This window comes from Amblyomma americanum, chromosome 3, assembly GCF_052857255.1.
Source record: "Amblyomma americanum isolate KBUSLIRL-KWMA chromosome 3, ASM5285725v1, whole genome shotgun sequence".
Taxonomy (NCBI): domain Eukaryota; kingdom Metazoa; phylum Arthropoda; class Arachnida; order Ixodida; family Ixodidae; genus Amblyomma; species Amblyomma americanum.
This window is the reverse complement of record NC_135499.1, coordinates 70001519-70025830: the sequence shown is the minus strand read 5'-3', so window position 1 is coordinate 70025830 and position 24312 is coordinate 70001519. Positions and strand designations below refer to the sequence as shown.

General features: G+C 47.9%; 1 protein-coding gene across 4 annotated transcripts in view; it reads left to right on the top strand.

Annotated features, from left to right (window-relative positions):
- Positions 1 to 9636: 9636 nt before the first annotated feature.
- LOC144124654 (uncharacterized) overlaps positions 9637 to 24312 on the top strand; it is a 32132-nt gene continuing 17456 nt past the window's right edge. Inside the window, exons 1-4 of one of the 4 annotated variants that reach the window (XM_077657463.1) lie at positions 9675 to 9779; positions 12265 to 12373; positions 17169 to 17222; positions 21498 to 21785. In XM_077657463.1, coding sequence (XP_077513589.1) covers positions 21552 to 21785 — 234 coding nt within the window. In that variant the 5' untranslated portion in view covers positions 9675 to 9779; positions 12265 to 12373; positions 17169 to 17222; positions 21498 to 21551. Of the gene's footprint in view, positions 9780 to 12264; positions 12374 to 17168; positions 17223 to 21497; positions 21786 to 24312 lie in introns of all 4 variants that reach the window. The other 3 variants (XM_077657464.1, XM_077657462.1, XM_077657461.1) reach the window with 3 other exon arrangements.

Genomic DNA, 24312 nt, shown 5'->3' with positions numbered 1-24312 from the left:
TTTCTCTGGTCTCCCTTTCCTGGTTGGCCTCGTGTGCCGACACAGGGTGCCGTCTTTGCCAATGAAATAACCTAGCTGTTCGGGGTGAGACGGTGCGCCCTCTAAGCTTTCGATTATTCGCTTCAGGTCAGGATCTTTGCACTGCTCTGTGCGTAATTCGGCGGGGTCGACTACGGGGACAAACTCATCTATAGCAGCCACGGCAGCTGTGCGGCTGAGTGCATCAGCGTTCAGATGTGTCTTTCCTGACTTGTGCTCAACTTCAAAGCAGTATTCCTGGAGGTGTACATTCCATCTAGCGAGTCGCGAGCTAGGGTCCCTGACACTCATCACCCATTTCAGAGGATGGCAGTCTGTGACTAGCTTGAATTTGCGGCCGTAAAGGTAGCATCTGAAGTGCTTTACTGCCCAGACAACGGCGAGGCCTTCCCTTTCCGTAGCTCCGTACTTTTGCTCTGTGGGGCTCATCTGTCGGCTAGCAAAAGCAACGCGATGTTCTTTGCCCTCGATAACCTGAGATAGCACGGCACCAACTGCGAACTTTGACGCATCTGTGGCCATAACGAAGGGCAAATTAAAATCCGGGTGGCGCAACAGCGGTGCACTCATTAGCTTCCTTTTCAGGGCCCCAAAAGCATCCTCCGCGTTTTCGTCCCAGCGAAAGGCGACATTTTTGGCTGTTAAGGCGGTGAGCGGCTTAGCGAGCTTGGCGAACTCCTCTATGTGCCTTCGGTAGTAACCGATCAGGCCGAGAAACTGCCGGACCTGGCGGACGCTAGTCGGGGATGGAAAATCCGAGACACACCTTAGTTTCTCAGGGTCCGGTCGCACGCCGTCAGCTGAAACAACGTGCCCGAGGTATTTCACCTCGTTTTTGAGGAATTGGCACTTAGAGGGCTTCAGCTTGAGACCCGCTCCTCTTAGTCGCACCAACACCTGCTCAATATCGCGCAAATGGTTCTCAAAACTGTTACTGTATATGATTATGTCATCCATATACACGAAGCACAGCCTCCCCAGAAGACCTGCCAGGATAACATCAGCGGTTCTCTGCCAGACAGCAGGGCTGTTGGCCAGACCCATCGGCATTCTTTTCCATTCATAGTGCCCTGAGGGCGTGTTGAATGCCGTTTTCTCGGCATCTGCCGGATCCATTGCTATCTGCCAGAATCCCGCCGCCATGTCCACTACCGTGAAGTACCTGGCAGAGCCCAGCTGAGAAAGCGTCTCCTGTATATTGGGGATGGGGTATGGATCGATGCGAGTTACGGCATTTAGTTTGCGGTAGTCCACTACCAATCGATACGAGCCATCTGGCTTTTCCACCAATAGTGCTGGTGCTCCCCAGGGTGACTTTGAGTGTTCGACAATGCCGCGATCAATCAGGTCCTGCACCTGGCGCTCTATCTCCTCAAGTTGGGAGTAAGGAATCCTGTACGCACGCTGGTAAACGTGCGATGAAGTGCCGGTTTCTATCCTGTGCTTTATAACGCCACAGCAGCCCAAATCCAGGTTGGACGCGGCGAATACCTCCGAGCAGTCGTTCAGCAAACCAGCCAGAGCCTCCCTCTCCCTGGATTTTACGTGAGAAAGATCGAACGACACCTTTGGAGCAGCCGAAGGACTAGCATGCTCTACAGTTGCGAGTACCGTATCGGTGGGCTCAAGTTTCTCTATCGCAGAGGTGAAGAAAGCCAATGTTTTGTTCTTGGGAAGGCTCCGTGGCTGCTGGCTACAGTTAACCACCCGTAGGGGCACTCTGTGGGCGTCATTAACTGTCACGAGGCACGCAGCTGCCTTCAGGCCATTGCTGAGAGAGTCGACCGGCTCAAGCACTCCCACGGCGCCGCTCTCTACATCTGAAGGCACAAACGCGTACAAAATGTGCTCCGACCAAGGAAGGACGACCGCCTCATCGACCAGCCTGACGGCAACCCGCGAATATACCTTCTCCAATGATCCCACTGTTTGACGGGTGTCAATATCGGTAATGCGAATCTCAGCCCGTCTCCTCTTCAAAAACGGAACTTTTGAGCCGCCCGCATTAACCTTTTCCTCAGAGAATGAGACTACTACCTTCCCTTTTCTCAAAAAATCCTGCCCTAATATACCTGACGCTCCGTTTGGCAGAGACACCGTGTCCGGGCATACGTAGCAGGGGTGCTCCAATGCAATTCCGCCGAGAGAGAAGTGTAACCGGTAGAGTCCACTTATGCCAAGAGGATCCCCCGTTATGCCTACAAATTTGGTTGCCATACCACCAGACGCTTCCAACACCTCGCGGTCCCCCTTCCTTCGAAGCGTGTTAAAACTGCTCTCCTTAAGCAATGTCACCTTTGACCCCGTATCTATCAACAATTCCATGCAACAACCATTTAACTCGCAACGCACAACAGGGCATGCCTCGTGGGCCACACAAACTACCACCACCTCATCATCCACTGCTCCCTCCCTATGCTCCTCAGGATGGGGAGGACTATCTAGTTTTTTTTGTCTCGGTATCTGGAGCCCCGCTGTAGGCTTGCTTAGGGCGTGTCTCGCCTGCTTCTCTTTGTGGCTCCCCACGGCGCACGTTTTGGCAGAACCTGGCGATGTGTCCGCGACCCTGGCAAGCGAAGCATACGATTTCTTCAAAATCTCGCATACCGCGCCTGTAGCTTTGTGGCGGTCTCCGGTTTCCAGCGAATGGGCGCTGTTGAGCGCGCGCTACAACCTGGCGTTCCACCTGCTGAGATAGCAGCTGTTCTAAGCGATCTAACCGCTCTGTCAAGAGAGCAACCTCAGGGTTGAGCACCGCTCTCTCTATGACGCGTACTCTCGCTGCGGCTGTCGTTAACGCCTCATTTCGTTCCTCATCCAATGCGGCCGCCACGGCTTGGTCGAAATTGCTCTGCTTGCGCGAGAGCACGAACCGGCGCATGGGGTCTTGCAGACCAGCCACGAACAAAGCGGTCATTTCCTCTTTAAGTAGATCCTCCGCGTATTTCTTCCTTAGCTGGTCCCCTTCCTCCTCCCTGCTTAACGTATCGCGTGCTAGGCGCTGAAGCCGCGACGCAAACGTTCGCACGTCCTCCCCTACCATCTGTCCGGCGTCACGGAACCTCTGTACCCGCACGTGACGTGGTTCAGTGTCGAAATGCTCAAACGCGAGCTTCTTAAATTCCGCGAATGATTTTGTGGATTTTACTTTTTCGTCTCGCCATGCAAAATCATGAGCAGCTCCTGCCATCTTACACCTCGCCATTCCCAGCATTTGAGCATCGGACCATCCCCCCATTTTCCCAATCTCTTCTAGCATGGAAAAGAAATCGCAGATTGGAACCCCTGTCTTATCTCCTGTAAACGTCGGAATGACGCTTCCTAATGTCCGCATGCTTGCTCCGAGCGACGGCTGTGGAGTGGGAGCTCCCTCAGATACAGACATTTTTTTTCACTCAGGCCCTCCGGTGCCTCAAGCCTCTCAAATGGGGGTAAAAGTCCCACAATCAGTCCCGTGATTCCCTTTTGATTACAATTTTGAAGTCATGAATGTCGCAGCATTCAGAGGACATTTGCTTTTGAGACCCCACTTCTGACACCAGTGTGATGACCCCCCATAATGCGCAGGTCCATACGGGACGGAGAGGCAATGGGACACCGTATGGCTCAGTTTAAACAAACAGATATATTCAATAATTACACATGATTATGATTATACATCAGAGGCTGGGGCGTCCGAGCTTGCGTGCCGACGACTTCATGGGGACGATGGAGGGGCTCCGGAGTTGAGCTCGAACGGTTGCTGGCAGAAGCTGCACGCCGTCGGGCTTCGGCGCTGAAGGCCCCCTTGGCGAACGATGTCGTCCTGAGCGAGGCTTCTTCGGTACTCCCTGTCGATTTTTATATCCTCTTATCCCCACACTCCCTAGGGTGAGGACGCCCACGCCGGAGTGGGGGGGGGGGGCTGGGGCTTTCACTTGGGCGCACAAACACACCACCGCACTTATGGTCTCGCCCCCCTCACGTTTTGAGTCCGAGAGAAAGAAGGTTGTCGTCGAGGTAGCGTCGGCTGTGGTAAGGCGCGCTCTGGCTGGTTGACGGTTCCCGCGGGTCACCGACCTCCGTTCTCCATCAAATGACACTCGCCACTCAAGGCCGGAACGCGAGGTCACTAAAAGGCCGGGAAAGTGGTCCCTTGTCCTGGGATGTGCTCGGAAGGGTTGATTGATGATGCCCGCCGTCTTGCCACGGGGCCAGGCCCGCCGAAACGAGGCCCCTTTGTCCCCGGGACGGCCACGGCAATTGGGGAAGATAGCGCCCGTCTCCCCGCGGCGGCGGCGGCGTTCGACTCGTGCCGACACTATGGAAAGGGGGGCCGGCTGTGCTTAAACCCCTTCGTTCTGGTCGTTCACTCTCAACGAGTATGGCTCGGTAATTGATGATGCCGCTGTCACCTGGGTCGTCCCCGTGCGCTCCACGGCGGCAGGCCCGAAAGCAATCCCACTCAAATTGCTTGCAGCCATATACAGTAGAAACATGTAAGGGGGTCCGGTTGTGCTTAAGCCCCTTCGTTCTGGTCGTTCACTCTCAACGAGTATGGCTCGGTAATTGATGATGCCGCTGTCACCTGGGTCGTCTCCGTGCGGTCCACGGCGGCAGGCCCGAAAGCAATCCCACTCAAGTTGCTTGCAGCCATATACAGCAGAAACATGTAAGGGGGTCCGGTTGTGCTTTCGCCGCCACTAGGGGCTCCGTCTACGCCGCGCCGTCGAACGCGGACCCTCGTATTACACACAAGGAAGGTCACAACAGTGTCAAGTAAGTGAATACTTTGTGCACATGTAAGACCTACTCTCTTCTGGATATATAGCCTTCGGCCGTAACCTAAGCGATCAGGGTGCTGCGCCAGCCTCTAATTACAGGATATTTTATTTAGTGAATTTCAAGACGCGGGTGTGAGTGAAAAACATTTAATGCACAGAATAAACCCAGGGAAGCTTGGCCGCCCTCATTCAGTGAACCCATTGGCTTTTTCCGCCGCTCTTGACTGATTCACCGCCTAAAGCTGGTCTTCCGGATGGGAGCTGGCCACCGCCGCCTCATAGACATTAGTTATCGGATCACTGAATCTCGCAATATCCGAATTGTTCTGGTATGCCCATACCTTCTGATATAAGCTAGCCACTTCGCATTACGGCGATTAGCGAAACATGTTAGCGAGTGTTCTTTCGTTTTATCTGTTCGTGTCCGTCACTTTATTTGCTTGAGGTCTTCCCTCCGCTTAATAACCACAGTGGTGGGCGCCCCTTTTGTTGGAAAGTGGGAAAGGGGGGTCTTGGCGGCAGGCTCTTTCGACCGCGTAGGCGCGTGTCCGAGCTCAACGGGCGGCCGAAGCGTGGAGCCGGGAACCCTCCGGCATTTCTTCGAAATCAAGCCTGAGTGTTTCTTCTGTGCGCTTGTGTCTTTTCTGCATTTTAAATGCTGGCTGCCAACTTCGCCGATAAAATCCAGAAAACCGGCAGCGTGGACCAGAAAGACTAGCGAGAAGCAGAGTGCGTGTGGGGTGTCCTAACGAGGGGAAGCCTGTACTAAGGGCACATCACACAGAACGTGGTGAACCAAACATGGACAGGGCAAAATATGAACTTGTTTGTCTGCGTGTGCATGAGTGCGCGTGCCACGAGAATGCGACGCGACATCGTCGGAAGTGTACGTAGACGTTTTTATTGTACCGAGGCATATTAGCATAGACTTATATCAGTTTACATGGCACCTCGTGCGCTGGCTCAGGCACATGGGTGGGGCTAGGCCACGGAGGAAGACTATATAGGAGTGGAAACTCCGCCGTCGGCGGCGACCAGAAAATATAACAAGTCCGTGGCGCCACTTAAAGCCCTATTATCAAGGTGCTTTAGCGCCACTATCCTGCTGGCGGCGCCTGGCGGCCTGGAAAGGAACTACCGCCTGTTTCGGTTGCCAAGGTGACCGGTCGAGCGTGTTGCTCCCGTTCGGCCGCGCGCGCCTGACCTCTATTGAGGCCGCTCTCGCGCGCTTCTTTACCGCTGGTAGCCCGAAGATCAAATGGTGCTACGCTTCAACCATTTGAGCACAGTAAAAAATAAAGCGCGTTCTTTTCCATGACCGCTATAAGATGATCTGTAGCTTCTGGTTTTACGCAGGGCTTTTGTTTGACACCCGCGCGATGACTTTGATTGGATGGGCATAAGCGCTGCTGGCATTCGTCGAAGGCAAGCTGCCTTCACGTTCGACGAGAATGTGACCACGCCAAGTTTCATCTGCTGGAGGAGAACGCGGGCGTCGAACGGCACAGCTTTTATGACTACACGGCAGCCGAGAAGGCAACAAGCGGCTACTTCATACCTTGCTCACCTTCTCCCTGCAACAGTTGTAACCGCTTTTGCAATTTCGAACAAACACCTGCATCCCATCTTAGTCTAGCAAATTTCGAAGGAGGCCGCACTGCGCGTAGCAGCGCTGTTAGTATTACGACCCTCGAACGGACATAGACAAGACCTGTTGCTGTTTGACTTAAGGGCGCAGAAATACAATGTCACGGCGTGCCCGCTGAAGCAAGCACCCATGTCTTCTGATTTCAGCGCGCGCCGCCGGAGTGCCTGCCCGGGCGCTGCATTTTCTTTCCCGCTGCTTCTACGACGCGCAGCATGGCGCCGCTTCATGCGACCCCGTCGGCGCATACAATTGTGACTTTATCTGGCCGCCTGCGCTCGCTGGCGCTGACGGAAGTTTCCCCTCCTATATAGTCTTGCTCCATGGGCTAGGCGCAGCCACCGCTCGTGCGCAGCCCGCGGCTTCGTTATGCTACGAACGCTTATTTCGTGTTACGTCAGCACCTTGGGTAGGCGCGCCCTTCACCCGTCAGTCAAAATGACGGGCCTGCAGAATGCCTTTCGTTGCGGCTTCCCCAGAAATGCTCGGACCATGCCTGAGATGCCAGCGTACAGGACGAGGAGGTTGGCTTCTCGAAACGGATCGCAAAGTGGCTTTGAGTTAGATTTTTACCACTTTTCGGGGTGCGCATGGCTCTAGCATTTTGCAGATACTATTTTTGATAGGGAAGGAAGTTGAGGCTGTTGGTGTAATTTCATCTTGAAAAAAAAAATGCAGAAACACTAGAACATCGAATGGATTTGTCTGTTAATGCTTTCCGCCCAAAAAGCTGGCTCATGGCTTGAAATTATATCCGATTGCTGTTGTTCTTTCTGTATTTGCGTTCATGAAGAATCCTTTAAATGAAAAAAAAAAGTCAGTCGCGAATACCGCTGTGTTAGAGCATACATTTTTTTCAACACGACTGTCTTCGATGCCTGATCTAATCCCTCGGCTTGTTTGCTTGAAATGCAGAAAACCTTATTAGGGGCACTTTAAATGTCTTGGGCGTACTCTGCGCAACGCGCGTAGCGCCTCGTTTACAGCGTACCCTACCAATAAATTCATGGCTAAACTACTGCGAATCGCGTGTTTATGCCTGTTTTGATGAAAGTGTCTATTTGAAAACAAATATTGACGGCATGGATGTACATTCTAGAGGTGACAATTTGACCAATCTCTGGCCACCACGATACACACATCAGAGCTTCCTTTACCCTCCTTTTTCTTCGGACCTCCAGAGATTGTTTAAAACATAGGCCCATGCCAAAGGGCTCATTTTTTTAACACACTGTTCTGCTGGTGCTTTTAGTACGTAAATCTAAGCAAAAACACCAACAATCATCTTTTAACAATTATCTGCTTTGTGCGCATGCCGATATATCTGAATAAAATTTCTTTTTTGACTACTATTTAATGCCGAACTCACCTGGCGATTTTCCGCACTTCTTGTTAATGAAAGTGGTAAGAAAAAGAATTATGGCTCCTGATCGTTGTGCTTGCGCGTAGTAAACGAAACTCTATGACAGGCACTGTAGTGAATGGTGCTCAAATAATTTCGAACACATGAGGTGCCCCGAATTTCACGGACGTCCAAAAGCACAGCGTTGTTTCTTTTTGTCCCCGCTAACCAAATTTAGCCGCTACGGCCGTGACTCGATTCCTCGGTTTTCGTCGTTTGTAATAGAATACCGCGTTTATTGTGCTGAAGTGAAGCTTGAGTTATAAAGAAAAAAATAAGGGTAGCACTAGGAGGTTAAGTAGCAAGGTACAGTGAGTTGAGGATGCGCACGCTTCGTGGCGTGGCGAATTAGGTTGGGCAGAGTGTCATAATAATGACAGTAGAGAGGATTCTATTACTTACCTTGTGACGACGCAAAATGGGCGATGACGCCGGGAACGTTGGGCCGTGCTTTTTGTTTTGTGCCTACCGTTCTGCAGTTTTGGAATTAATTGCAATTATGAAAGGTGAGCGTGAATACCTCGCGAAGTTCATAGAATCCGCTCACCCCTGTAGTGTATCTCAGCATTCAAGGTGCCTTTATACCGCTGAAGATAAGGCACCCAATATGCGCATTACTGCAATTTTTTACTTTTCGTTATGCAAGACTTAAGTTTGCCATCTTTATTAATGTGGATTTGCTTGGTTCTGCTCAACGCGATTTCCAGAACAATATCCACATAAAGCCTGCCTTTGTTCGTAGCAGGATGTCTGTGAGTCACAAAGCAAAACTTGTTTTGGCGGCCGTTTGCTGAAGCAAGAAACAAATGAGCCCGTGTAGGGGCGCCTGTACACCTACGCGAGAGTCGGTGTCACCATGCATGAGCCTTATCAGCAATAGAGTAATTGCGAAGCTGGAGTGCAATATCCTACCGCTTTTACGTAGGAGGCAAACGTCTTGTCAGCTAGGCCAAAACAAACACAAGTTCGGGTATCACAGTGGGCAAACCGCAGGTAGGAATCGTGGCGACGTCCTGTCGCCACGTCCTTCAACATGATTCATCTAAAGTTTGCCCCGAAAAATAACACCCTGGCCAAGTCGTAAATGGTGTTTTCGAGCTTACATCTGCCATCACGAAAGCTTCCCGTTTAGGCACATCGTAACGGAAAGGCGTCAGCGGCACAACGATGACAAAGGTTTTAGCGGGAACGATGAAAACGATAAGGATGACAGCAAAACATGATATTTTGTGCGGAAATGACTGTTTACGTTACATCGCCTGTTATTCCGACATGCTTACATTGTTGGCGCATCGTTTCTTGGCCTGCAATGTTTTGTAGGCCTGCCGAACACACCTTATGTTTGCCTTGCATTGGAAATAAGCTGATGATCAGCTAACATATGAACAAGAGTGTCCAAGCAGCAGTGATTAAAACAACTTTGTGCGGCGAATATGACGACGTGAATTCTTCTGCTGCCGGAGGCCATTGTCGCGCAGCTGCCTCTCCTGACATCTACTGCAGACCTCAGCGGTCGCCTATGTCCAACATCACCCTGTGCGCCCCTCGTGCCATTCTTTTGCTTACACTTCCGCACCCACCGCTGCCAAGCGCACATTGCGGCAAGGGCATCAGTGTGTATGGCGAGCGCTCAACCTCTCCTCAGACAGCTTAGGTCATGCGTAAGGCAAAGATAGCGCCGACAGTTGCACAAGAATGTCTCGAGCGCCTGTTTTATGAAAGCACCCCGACGTACGTTCGCGCTCGTACTAGATAAGATAAAACATAGAAGGAAGCAACGATCTTTCCAGCGATAAGGAAGGAGAAGAAACCGCGAGTGCCACCCTCGAGCTCTTGGTTATGTCGGAGGACTTGTCGCACCCTCACGCTTACAACATAGGAGCTTCGGGGAACTCACGTTCGGTCTGAAAACGCATCTGGTCCGCTCCAGGTAGGTGTGCGCTTTGACTTGAGACCTGTATGTCTCGGCCTGGCGAACATGGCAAAGGGGAAACTAAAGTTATAAAGAAAGAGCTTAAGCGATTCTCTACATGGCTTCTGCTTACTTAAAGTAATATAAAACCCACTGGAAGGCTCTCTACAGGCCTACTTTACTGCATGTCCTCCATTTAATTTCAAATGTGTACCGAAGAGTGGCGACTATAATGAGCACCATAGGCTGACATGGAGCATTTACGCCATGATGAATGCTTACAGTAGAGCGGCGAATAAGGTGCACACAGCAAAATAATTCAGAGACCGATGTCGCTATCTCGTGAAGGCCTCTGCAGTTATGGTTGGTTGCGCCAGATTTCACACACTTTTGGTACTTAGCAACTTTTTCGCCAATGTTAGCATGTTGTCTTTGGGGTTAAGATGTGATACGTTGGATAATGGTGACATTTGCTTGCTGAGATGCCACGCATGTGTCTTACTGTGCTCTTACTAGTAATATGCTAGCACAGGTTAAGTATAGGTAGGTTTTACTCCCACATGTTTGGTGTTAACAGCGGGAGAGAAAATTTTTTCTTTAAATTCCAAATCCGGGCTTTATAAGTCCCTCTAACATAGCCAGTTCAGTTCCAATTAGATGCGGAAGTAAGAACTGTTAGATTTGTTTTATTGGTGGGGCTAGCGGACTAGCTCTGGAAAGCCGCTGCAAGGAGCGGTTTTATGTGGTCTCGTGCAGGCGCCCTCCCGTATTCTTGTTGTATTAGATGGTTAGCTCCGTAACGGGGTCAGTATCACTCTGCAGTGCACTTCCGGAAGCTCACAGGGCATTCGGTGTAACTGTTCTTGCAATGTGTTTCTTTCACCGCCATAAGTACGATAGTTATGCAACGGCCTAATTAATGCCCCTGTACTGCGTGAAGTGCGATGAGGAGCTATCGGAATGATTTGCATAACATATTTTCAACTCTTTACGAACATTGTTCTTCCACTTGTGCACTTGTCTGCACTGATTGTGTTGAGTGTAGCATGCAGGCAAGAGGGCCGAAGGTCCCTTTGGTTTCCCCTGCATGCCTTGATGGCTTAGTACCTAAATAATGTTTGTGTAAACAAAGGTGTGATATGATTTCACGAGCAATTGCAGCTGCGGAGGGAGCAAGTTGGCTCCAAACTAGTGTTGGTGCCTTGCATACCAGTCCGACAAAGAAATTCAGGCTGCTAGTGTGCAGGAAGCATGATAGCCTCTGCCACGGCTAATGTCTTGGGCCTAGGCTTTCTGTTGCCTTTGAGCCATTTTAAATTCTTCAAGGCTGTGGTTAGGTCTTTGTAGTCGGGTGAGCATGTGTAGATATCACACATGTGTTTGCCTGTGTGTGCGCCTCACTCGCTCCTTTTGTAATCTAATTCTTCTCGCGCAGGCTGGGCATTTCCTTGTACAAGCTTCAAGGAATGATTGTACCCTAATGTGTAGGGGAATGATGTCTGTTTCATCTCACGCGCTTTCGACGGCGAAATGCATTGCAAACTTGCGAGCAGAGTGGTCCACCTAGATAAAAATACAGTTCAGATAAAGGTCGCACCATCGCTTCCTGGTTCGTTGGGCAGTCATTTGTCATTTCACCATGATACCCTGACTAATGTTCCAGAACGGAAAAAAAAATATCCCGAACGCAGGCTGCTGTGACTGTTCAAGTTGATCAGGTTGCGTTCATTCGTGTTTGCAACTGTCGGGTGCTTGCAGTTTTGAGGAGTTTCTTCAAACCTTCATTTTGATGATGGAATGCTAAGAGGAGCATGCACGATGTCGGAACTGCTTTTCTGAATGGTCAGCACAGACTTAGTGTTCATTGGTATCATGCAGTATAAACTGATGCTGCCGTGATGCTCGACCGTTTGCCTTCTGTCTGTACATTTTACTCCTTCCAAATAATAGCCGCGAGCATATATACTCTGTTTCTTTCCTCGGCTCCGTTTCTTTTTTCTCGCTCTCAAAAAAGAAGCTCTTCGTTGGATCAGTGGTTATGGCCTCCACGGGCCGAATACGCATCACGCTGAATTACACTGCACGTTAAGAAAGTTCAAACTGACAAAATTAATCAGGATCGAGCCGCTCACTTTGCCACATCCCATAGTCCACAGTCACTTTGCCATCCGCACAAACGCCTGGCAATGAATTGTTTTCCAGAATAAAATAAAACGCGGACATAAAGGCAACTCAGGACGGCAGTCGAATGTTATTCGTCCGCAACGGCAGCGGCCTTGTGCAAGCGGAATTTCACCAGATATGAAGCCCTTGCTTGTTTGGCGAGTCAAGCTGCAGAACCCGAGGAGAGCATTGTCAATAGTGGCGAGAGAGAAGAGCGGCTGAAAAGGCGGGCGCAGCTGCTGCGTGAGAGAGCAACCAGCGTTGGAGAAGGGGAAGCCCGGGTTTTCTGTCGAGACGGCGGAATTGTGCCGCCGCGTTTTATCGATCGTGGCACTCGCAGCTTCGGTGGTCTGCCTGGGAGCGGGGCTCGGCGGTCGGCGGCTGGCGTCGGGTAGCGTGCCGAGAGACGCCAGGCTAGGCAGGGGTCTGGATCCTTTCGTCGTAGTAAGGTAAGTTTACAGACTTTTTAACGCTATGGTAGCGGTGTACCGAAGCGATTAGTTTGGTGCAAGGGAACCCGAAATTTGCAGCCAGGCAACAAAGAACGGTTAGTGAGCTCTGTGTATTACACAACGGTTTAGGGTGTCTCCCTATGAATCTTACACCCTAAACGGTGCGTGCTTTTCTCGAGAGGTGCGCACCAGGCCAGTACGGCGAAGTATGAACATTGCCAAACCGTGTGATTCCGGCCATTTAAATACGGGGTTACAGTTTTTGAGCTTCGAGTATTTTCATGTTACTTTTAACAGGTCAAAGCCTTCAAAGAATCATTGTTCTCCGTCCGTCCGCGAAATCTCTCACACTATAGCTGTCAATCAAATGGCGTCAACTCGGTAAGAAGCAAATCATTTTGCACGGCCGGATTCGAACCGCCATCCTCCCATTCCCCAGCCGAGCGTGCTAATGACTACGCTACTGCCTGCCTACGCATATGCACTTCTCATTGTAAGTATTTTTCTTTCTTTTTCTTTGCCCACACTAATATACGTCTAGCCCGTTGTGCCTTACGCGGTGCGGGCTGGGGAACATTATTTTTCTTTCTTTTTCCTCTGCCCACACTAACATTTGTCTAGCGTAAGGAAGCCCGTTATACTTAGTGGCACGGGCAGAGACACTTTATTTTTGTTCTTTTTATAGCCCCACAATAATTTTTTTTAGCGTAGGGCATTGGCACGGGCAAGCACACTTTATTTTTCATTATTTTTACTGTCCCACAATAATTTTTATCTAGCGTAAGGAAGCTGGTTATACATAATGGTACGGGCAGGGACACTTTATTTTTCATTCTTTTTACAGCCCCACCATAATGTCTGCCTAGCATAAGAACGCTCGAGAGGCGGAAAGGTGTCGAACAAAACGGATGCCTCCCAAACGCCCTCCAGTCTCTCCAGCATTTAAGATTCACAAACAATTGTGAACTTAATCTACACCTTAAACACACATCACTGACACAAGCAGCAACGCCGCGCTAAGGGCTTTCGCCTCACCGCACTTCAGGTCAACAAATTTCCCCCCTGCATTTTTTAAATGGCATATTCCGAACGTAGTAAAGATTCAGTATACTATTTCGAGCCCAAGCGGAGGCTATAGACATTTTTAGACTGAGTGTCATACAAGATACGCTGCGCATTAAAGGGTTGACAGTGTCCATAATTGCGTGATACACTCACAATTTTTTGGCATAGGAGCTCGCGGTCGCTGAGCAAGGCCTGGACTGTCACAGCTATGCGCACGCTGGAATGGCGCACGGCTGACCAGCACATTTGCAAAATTTATGAGCACAACCCAACAACCAGCGATTCTTATGGGGCAGCAGTTTCAACAGCTTAAGTCCTGGTCTGCTGGTGGCATCTTCAAGAGGGCCAACAATTCTAAAGCAACGAAACTTGTCAGATCAATTACAGAGAGTTCCTGTACGCTGCTAATCCATATTTAGAGCTCACGGGATTCATCTCTTTCCCACTACTCTAAAGGTATCACGCCCATAAATACCTCCTTACGTTCATACGTTTTGTTCTGAAGGGCGAAAAAGGGTGCCAACATATACACCGGATCGATCGGCAGAGGGCTGGTAAAGCCACCGGCGTACAGTTGGAGTTGCTGTTTTTAGGTATCGCTAAATTAGTTGTTTAAGGTCACCTTTGCCGCATTCTTATACTGACTGCAGACTGCAGCGTCCCACATTATTCGTAACCATTTCCTGCTTCGCTCAGCAAGTGTACTCTGCAAACTAGAAACGACGGCGTAAACGCCGGGTGAGGATTCAGAGCTGGCGCACATCATATCTGTGCGCGCTGCAAATAAGTGGTTGGCGCAGCGTTTTGTCCGCGCTGTTGATGTCAGAGCTTTTATTTCATCTGCACTGAAATGCGCGACAGCCTTACGGGCCAAAAGCTGAGGCATTCATTTACAACTCGCCTCTAACCGCTGCGCCGCTCCCGTGGATGCCTAGTACGTGGGAATAGGATTGTGGTTTTCTGTGAAAACGTTAGTACTTGAAAGAACACTCGAGGAAGAACTGCGCTTCACTATAGCGTATTTACTTACTTTTCAAAGTTTGACATTTCATGATCTAAAATATACAGGATCCTTGCTGTTTCAATGCGTCACCACAGGCCTGGTACTGGAAAATTGTTCACGTTTCTTTTGCGGATGAAAGGCTGCGTAGTTATTGTTATTACTTTGTATAATGTTAATTCTTTACACATATTTGCGCACATCTCTGGAAAACGATTTATATTTCCTCGCGTGCGATGCAGCTGCCTCTTCCAGGCATTACCAGTGAACGCGGTTATTTGATGTGCTTAAAACAGTATCGCTGAACTAGGAAGTTGGCGGTGTTTCATAGAGGAACAGCGAAGCAAAAACAAGAGAAAAAAAACGCACTGGAAACGCATTTATCTTTATCGGTTCTGTTTTTCATTTCAAGGTTTGTTTTTTCTGCTGGTATTGTAGGATTAAATATGTTTGTGAACTGAAGTCCTGTAGAAATCTTGCTGAGTATTTTTCGATTGGCCATTATTCGCAGACATTTTATATTACAGATCACACCAAATATTGTAAGCATTTAGGCAGTACGACATAACGTATTATGCGCCGTGTTTCACATTTTTTTTTTATGGGAGCGTTGCAACCATAATACCCTCTACTCTTCAAGCATGTAGTACTGCAGGTATTGATGAGGGAATAGAAATACGAACTCGTCAGTGAACTTTCCGTTGCGATTTAAAAAAAAAATTATTTCCGCACTTTACTCTACTGCTCTTTGACGTCAAACATGGGCACATTGCTAAGCCAGTGACCTTTCTGTTGCCATTTTCAAACAATTATTTCCACATCTGACTTCACTACTCTTCGACCTCAAATATGGTCGCTCTGCTAAATTTTTTCAATAAATATTAATCCAAATAAACATTTATATGAATGCTTGCTTAACATGTTTCTACATTCTGTTTCAATAGAGAGCGGTTGAAGATGCATTTTCGGAAGAACCTCGATGATTCAGTCGTTACAGTTCCGGTTCAAACAAGTTTTCGGAGGAGTTTCACCGTTGTGTGTTGCTGTAAAGGGCTTATACGCGATTGAGAATTATCATCATCATCATCATCATCATCAGCCTTATTACACCCACTGCAGGGTAAAGGCCTCTCCCATGTCTCTCCAATTAACCCTGTCTTTTGCCAGCGTCATCCACCCTTTGCCTGCAAACTTCTTAATCTCATCCGCCCACCTAACCTTCTGCCGTCCCCTGCTACACTTACCTTCTCTTGGAATCCACTCCGTTACCCATATGGACCAGCGGTTATCTTGCCTTCGCATTACATGCCTTGCCCAAGCACATTTCTTCCTCTTAATTTCGACTAGGATGTCATTAACCCGCGTTTGTTCCTTCACCCACTCTGCTCGCTTCCGGTCGCCTAAAGGGACTATGCAACGAATAAAAAGTCACTTGTAAATGTTTTCAATGCTTAGAAATGATGCTAAGAAGCATTCACACCACGTATGAGCCTTCGGAACTGAGCCGGCAATTTATTATGAACTTTTAAAAAACGTGTTTTCAAAATTTGCGGGTCGATTGGTGTGCTCGTAGTGACCGATTTTGGAACTAAATTCGTGAAACAAAGACGTCACTCTACCCATGACGTCGCCAGGCCACCACACGCTCTCATTCGCTGGAGCCACGGCAGCCACGGCAGCCACGACGTCACGGGCACACTTCCGGTAGCCGTGTAAATCGCCTGCTCGTGCAGCCGCGCGACCCTCTCGGGCAAGCGCGAGCCAGGGCATGCATAGCCATCGCGCATATGGTTTCAATTTTCCTCTGCCGCCTCCTTCTGTAGGGAGTTCCGGAGCCACTCACAAGGCTCTTCGTGTGCATGCATAGGGCTCCATGCCCATCGCGGCCGGGCCGTAAAAGCGAGCAGTCGCATCTCGAGGTCCGGGTTTATTACTGCTAATTACCACAGATGATAAGCAAAGAAACCCGACGCGCGCTGCAATCCAGGAAGGCGAAGAGACCGGAGAGATGTCGCCACGCCGCCGACGCTGCTGCTGGGGGGTTAGGAGCGACAACCGGAAGTTGCAAAATTAACGTCAGCGGATGACGTATTCTTGGGCGGGGCCCAGTCCCAAAGCTGTTTTCTTTATTTTTTCTGGTGCGCCTCGTGTACGAGTTCAGGGGGGAAAGGAGGACCGTAATATTTAATCGTCTATATCTGCGCTGTTATTGATGCTAGCTCAAAAATTCTTGCACTGGGGTGACGAGTGATCGAATGCCTATCTCTCGTCTGCTTTACGTAATCTCAATTAATTTATTGCATAGTCCATTTAACGTTATACCTATCATTTTTCTTTCCATGGCACGCTGCGCTGTCCTTAAGCTGAACTCTTTTCGTTAGCCTCCGCGTTTCTGCCCCGTAGGTGAGTACCGGTAAGATAGAGCTGTTGTACACTTTTCTCTTCAGGAAAATTGGTAAACTGTCATTCATGATCTGAGAGAACCTGCCATACAGGCTCCCTCCCATTCTTATCCTTATAGTTATTTCGCTCTGATGATCCGGATCAGCTGCCACTACCTGCCCTAAATAGAAGTATGTATTCCTTTACCGCTTCCAGGCGCTCACTGCCAATTGTGGACTGCCGTTCCCTTGCTTGACTGTTGAACATTACTTTGGTTTTCTGCATGTTAATTTTTAGACCCAGCATTCTGCTCTGCCTGTCTAACTCATTGATCATGATTTGCAGTTCACCTCCTGAGTGACTCAGCAAGGCAATGTCAAGCGAATCGCAATTATTTAGGTATTCTCCATTTACTCTTATTCCCAACTGTTCCCAATTCAGGCCTCGGAATACATCCTGTAAACAGGCGGTGAATAGCATTGGCGAGATCGTGTCTACTTGCCTGACGCTCTTTCTTATTGGAATTATATTGCTGACTTCATGGAGGACTATGGTAGCTATGCAGCTGCTATATATGTTTTCCAGTATTTTGACATAAGGCTCTTCTACGCCCTGATTACGCAATGCATCTATGACTGCTGGGGATTCCACTGAGTCGAATGTTCTCTCGTAATCAATGAAGGCTATATATGGAGGTTGGTTATATTCTGTGCATTTTTATATCACCTGATTGATAGCGTGAATATGATCTATTGTGGAATATCCTTTAAGAAACCCTGCCTGATCATTTTGTTGATTAAAGTCTAAGGTTGCATTAAGGACAGTTTCCGGGCCAGTTGGTACATGATCTCACCGAAAAACAGCGCGCTTACACGCAATGCAATGAAACCTGCAATGCAATACACGCAATGCAATAAACCTGCAGTTGTAAGTCAGCGCTGTGTGTGTGCGTGTCTCCTTTCTCGTGTCCTGTGTAAGCGCGCTGTTTTTCGCTGAGATCTAAGGTTGCCCTGAGTCTTTTAGCGATTTGCCTTAGTAAATACCTTGTAAGTAACAGATAGTAAGCTGATCGGTCTATAATTTTTCAAGTCCTTGGCGTCTCCCTTCCTATGAATTAAGATAATGTTGGCGTTCTTCCTAGCTTCTGGTACGGCTGAGGTCATAAGGCATTGCGTATACAGGGTGGCTAGTTTTTCTAGAACGACCTCTCCTCCATCCTTGAACAGGTCTGCTGCTACCTGATCCTCCCCAACTGCTCTCCCCCTTTCTATTGCTCCTAAGTCTTTCTTTAATTCCTCTTTCGTTACTGGCGGGATGACACATTGTTCTACGCTACTGTTTCTCTCATTAACGCTATGATTACATTGGCTACTGTAGAGATTTGTGTAGAACTCTCCGGCTACTTTAACTATCTTATCCATATTGCTAATGACATTGCCCTCGTTGTCTCTTAACGCATAAATCTGGTTTTTACCTATCCCTAGTTTCCTAGATTGAGAACAGCTCTCCACTAATGCCAGGACTTTCATGAAACTGGCACCTCGTAGCGGCTGGGGCTGCGATAGGGTGTGCACAGCCCCAGCCGTAGAAGAACAACGCGTTGGGTCGTAATGTGACCGCCGTGCACTTCCAGTCCCACAAAAATGACGAACGCTGGACGAGCCCCTCGGTAACGTCACCCCTGCCGAACGTAAGCCCGCTTGGCTGTGACGGGACTATTTCTTCAAGAACCTCAAAAGTTAGTAGCTGGTAAGGCATGTTTACGCAGAGATAGACAATCCGCTATTTGCTTTGTCTCAACCTCTACTCAACGTCGACCAAGAACGCAGTGTTTAACCCGGCTTTGCAGCCTTTAGTGCAACGAGGGTGTCGTAGAACTCCCACTCGGGCTCTCTGAATGTGGGATCTGATAAGATGATTCTGAGAGAAAACGGACTTCGGGCCTCTCATCACGCGTCCTTTTTGCGTAAACGCCTACACAGCAAAGTTTCTTTCCTTCATTAAGACTGCCTTACGTTAACAAAGCAACAAAAGATCTTTGCGCACGGTGCTATTTTATTTTTGTTCCTTTTGAGCTAGGTTTCATAGAGCATAAGTGAGTAAAGCTAATACACGTGAATAGCAAGGTTTTGGGTGTCTGTTTTTGTGTTAACCCTACAAAGGATTTTGACACATTTGCCTACATTGCTTTTGGTCGACTGTGCTACCCTTAGCACTGATTTATTGGTTGCATACGAATCTTGAACCGTTATTATTGTAACTGCGGTGCGTTTGGCACCAATGTAGCCAGCTCTGTACACGACATTTCACAAAACGCTCACTTAGTCCCATGTGGATCTGCACAGGCTTTAAGAATATTTCTGCCCCTTTATGCTGTTTATGGCGCTCAGTGTACATCCAAATATTAGTGATTTTATTGCAAAATAGTCAGATGGCACATCCGACAAACTTAAATGAATAACAGCGAGCGGCAATATTCTACTAGCCCAACTTGTGCATCTCTACAAATGAGTGCAAAGCTTCTTGGCGGAACTGAAGGGTATGTTTCCTGCTAGTGCGCATCCAGGCACACTCAGCAATGTGCACGTGTATTTACAAATCGCTAAGGGATTGATTTGCCTATAATACTTTCTTTACTGCTCTTTATTTTTAAACAGTTGCATGGTGCCACAAAAAATGTGTGACCAAGAGCCATTATCTAGCTTATCGAGAAGTTGAAGCACCTCATGTTGAACCGCCATAGATATTTTACAGCACGTTTACACATACTCCTTTGAGGACATGATTACGCAGTGCCTACATGACTGCTGATATTTCGACTCAGTCAAATGCTTTCTCACAATCTATGGAGATTATATAGAACGTTGCATTTTATTCTGCTCATTTCTATAATTCTATATCACCTGACTGCTGGTGTTATTAGGCTGATTGTTGAATAGTATACCTAAAACCCCGCCTGGTCGTGCGGTTGAGGGAATCTAATTCAATTAGCAATTATCTTAGTTGATGCTGCTGTGCAAATTATCTATAACGATTACACAGCTATCGTAGTCCTCCATAAAGTCAGCAATAAAATTAAAGTAAAGAATTGTGTCAGGTAGGAGGACATGATCTCGCCATTGCTATTCACTGCCTGTTTACGGGAGATAATCCGAGGCCTGGATGGGGAACAGTTCTCGCCTTAACGGTTCTCACATTACATCTTACATTACCTAGCGCCTTCGGATCAGTCACAAAGCGCGGATGCAAACACATAATAAAATGTATCTAATTTTTATTGCCGCCTTTCTGGCTGCTCCAATTTCACTTCCGCTTCTTTCGTTTCCGGAAGAGGAAATGTATGAGCAGTAAGTTGTTTCGTTCTGTGGTGTACACTAATAACTCCCCACTGTTCGTCCTAGAACACATATTGTAGTCCTCCACTACGTGGTCGACTATATCCTTCTTGCCTGCCTTGGCACTGAAGTGGCCAATCAAGGCAGAATACTGCGTTTTTGCTCTAATAGTTACCTTTTCCTCGTCTTCATTGAACCTTTCGATGATCTCGCAGTCACAACTAGATATAGGTGCGTAGGCATGTACTACCTTCAGCTTGTACTTCTTATTAAGTTTAGTTACGATAACTGCCACCCTCTCATTCACGCTGCAGAATTTCTTTTTTTTGCCAGCTGTAGCCTTATTCGTCACTAATCTCATACCTAGCTCTCACCGATCTGTTAGATCATGATAACATAGTACGTGTTCGCACTTTAACATTACATAAGCTTCATCTGTCCTGCTAACATAACAAAGCCCTAAGACATTCCATTTAAAACCCGCGGGTTTTCAAATAGCACTGATAGGGACGCCTCACTGGATAAGGCGGTAGCGTTAAACGTTGCCAAGTTCTGTTTCCAATGACAGCCTGTCCGCAGATATGGATTCCCAGCAGCCTGCGATGCGTCACAGAACTGATCGGCGCTTTGGTCAGTTGATACGCAGTCGCTGGTGGCTGAGGGCCCGCTGTTAACTGGTGCATCCATGTAGGAGGTGTTGACAAAGTACTACACAGGGGTGGGCATATTTGATTAAGGGGAGATGATGCGTTGGCGGCTCTGGCTGACAGCATCTGGCTGCGCCCCGTTCTTCGTTGTTCAATTCCATCGACAAGGGCATAATTTCTTGTAATCCGGTGATGAATTGGGTGGTACAGGAATTTGAACCATGGTTTTCTCACAGACGAAACAGATGTTCTACCTTAACTCCATCACTGCGTTTCCAAAGCATTTCTTCTCAGAAAAAGACGCATTTGGCATGTAGTGCAATTTAATGAGAATGAAACTGTTGCCCGCGCTGGTGTATTCGTTATCTCATATTGATTTCCTTTTTCTTTTTGCGCTCAGTATACAAGAGATAACTTCTCCCAGATAGTTTTATTATCACACAAACTCCAAAGTACACACCATTTCACCCAGATAGGGTGTTATTACTCCAACATCAAAGTGCACAGCAGCACACCACACCAGTACGCCAAACCAGTGCACAAGGGCTCGTGCAGTTTTAGGACCTTAACGCCCGCGATATTCCAGAGATAGCCGGTTTTATCTTAGAACAAGTGAATGTGCTACTAGCTTTAGTATAATCATCAATCACAAAACATTTGGTGTTTTGCTGCACGTTGCTCGTTTATTGCAGATCGAGCAGGCACAACAAAGGCTGCTGCAAGCAGAGACGAAAGCTAGGCCCACGATGTCCGCGATCGAGGTGACGGTGCGGGATTTCCCCGACCTTAAGGACCGCACACGTATCCTCCTCGGTCAGAGTCCGCCCGAGGGTTCGCGGTGCCTGCGCTGCGGGGACCTCACAGGGCTCGCGTGGCGCGCCTTGTGCGGCCACTGCTTCTGCAACGACTGCAAGGACACCCTGTCACGGGCGCACGTGCTTACTTGCCCGGTGCACTTCGTGAAGACGCCCAGGGCAATGGTAAGCTTGCCAGAGCTTCCCGCATATCAACACCGCGCCTAGTCATAGCAGCAGTTGTCGATTACTACCGTGTATGGTTATCTAAAGTGCGCATCGCAGCTGATGTCAGCACTTGATTCTGGACTGCGGACTAATAATGATCGCAGGATGATACCAGCGTTCAAACCATGATCGGATGAAGTTGGGTGGAACGGAATGCCAATGAAATGCAAGTTATTCATTTGGTGCTGCACATTTTCATCATCAAGACCAGAATTGAGCACACAGCGGAACGCAGGCGTCTCTAAGCATTCTTTGATTAGGCTTTCAGCCTTTCATGGCTACCCTGTTCACGTACGTTTCCGCACTTTATAACTGCGCATGCTTTCCTCCCACACTCAAGTATACCGTCTTCACTCTGGAATCCACTATGCTAACGTAATAAGAGGGCATATACCTCTTACATTCATAGAGACTTATCCAAAGCCCACCTGTTAGGAGCAATATCACATGAGCTCACGTTTCTTAACCTATGCACCCTGTCATGTTTCTCTACATATGCTTACCCACATTTTCTTCCGATTTAGAGCGCTGGCTAGTTCTCAGTCTCGTCTCAAGGTTATCCCTTAGCCTCTAGGCTTCGCACACTTAAATGTAATGACCACTCACTTCTTACTCAAAGAACACAGAAAAGGTTCCATCATATATATATATATATATATATATATATATATATATATATATATATATATATATATATATATATATATATATATATATATATATATATATATATATATATATATATACAGGGTGCCCGGCTAACTTCAACCAAGATTTTTAAAAAACCTAATGGTTATTAACAAATCAAATGGTGGGGATGTTGTTAAGGTTCATTTAAACGTACAGTACCATTTTTTATCGTTGTTCTTGAACAATTAGTCGAGATAAATTAATTCACTCTTTAAAAATACTTTGAAACGTTCCGCCGTCAATAGAAAATTTGTGGAGGTCCAGACATATTGTCCAACCCAGACATATTCAATGACATAGGCTTAGCGTGGCCGTTTTATTTCGGGAAAACCAAAGCCCGCGAACATTAAAAAATAGCCCGTGACAGCGCGCCGCGAATATATATATATATATATATATATATATATATATATATATATATATATTGCAAAATGCTTGTAAGAAAAACACGAACTTTTCTTGCCGTTTCGGCCGGGGAGTGGCCTTCGTTTGTGCATATATATATAGAAGGTAAAGGAAATCAGGGACTCGTTTTGACAAACTTGTGAAGGAAGTCAACAGTGACCGAAACCAAAGCGCATAGGGGAATGTTTTTTAATTTGTAGTGCCAATCAGTGGGACAATAATACTTCATCTATCGCTCAAAGAAGATTACTTATAAAGTAGCAGAAAACACAACCATGCCGTCGGTGGGAACCGATCCCACGACCTCCGAATATCGCGTCCGGTGCTCTTACCAACTGAGCTACGGCGACGGCTGTCCAATGCTGCTCTCGTGGGTATTTATGTCCATTGGGTGTAAGCGAACCCTGAGAGTGCTCACCAGGGCCCCCTCGTCCATAGCGGCGGACGTAGCACGTCCTGTTTTCCCGCGAGTGTGACGTGGAACGTCATCTAACGACGAGGGCGGAAACTGTGCGAGAGCCCTCTTAAGCTACCCATGGCATCAAGACTGCCAGAACCGAGACCCTCGTTAAGCAATTAGCAGACGAGGTAAAGGAAATCAGGGACTCGTTTTGACAAACTTATGAAGGGAGCCAACAGTCACCGAAACCAAGGTGCACAGGGGAATGTTTCTTTTAAATTTTCTTTTTAATGTGCAGTGCTAATCAGGGGGATAATAATACTTAGATTAATCTATCGCTTAACGAAAGTCACTTATAAAGCAGCAGAAAAAACCTGACGCGACATTCGGAGGTCGTGGGTCCGGATCCCACCGGCGGCATGGTTGTGTTTTCTGCTGCTTTATAAGTAATCTTCTTTGAGCGATTGATGATGTATATATATATATATATATATATATATATATATATATATATATATATATATATATATATATATGTGTGTTGTGGAAGACGGCTAGGCCTAGACGGCAAGACGGCCGTGTCTGACGTTTATTCCAATAGCGCAGCCGAGGCGTGTGCCCCAGGCGGAGCTGCGGGATGATGATGGTATGTAGAAAGGGAAGAAGATGTTCCATGGTGGAAGGCTGACACAATCTGCCTGCGGAGAGTAAAGTGGCCATCCTGGCCGCTCCTAAGCAACCGATGCGTCGTGGCGCACAAACGGTTTCAAACGGGAAACATAGACGATTTCAGTACCAGGGTGGCGTCGATCGGCTGGGGGGACAACTGGTGAGACACGGTAGTTCACTGGGGAAGTTCGATTGATGACCCTGTAGGGACCAAGATAGCTGTGGTGAAATGTTCCACTAAGCCCAGCGGTGCGCAGTGGTGCGTAAAGTAGTACTTCGTCACCAGGTCGGAAAGAAACCACATGATGAGTAGAATCGTAG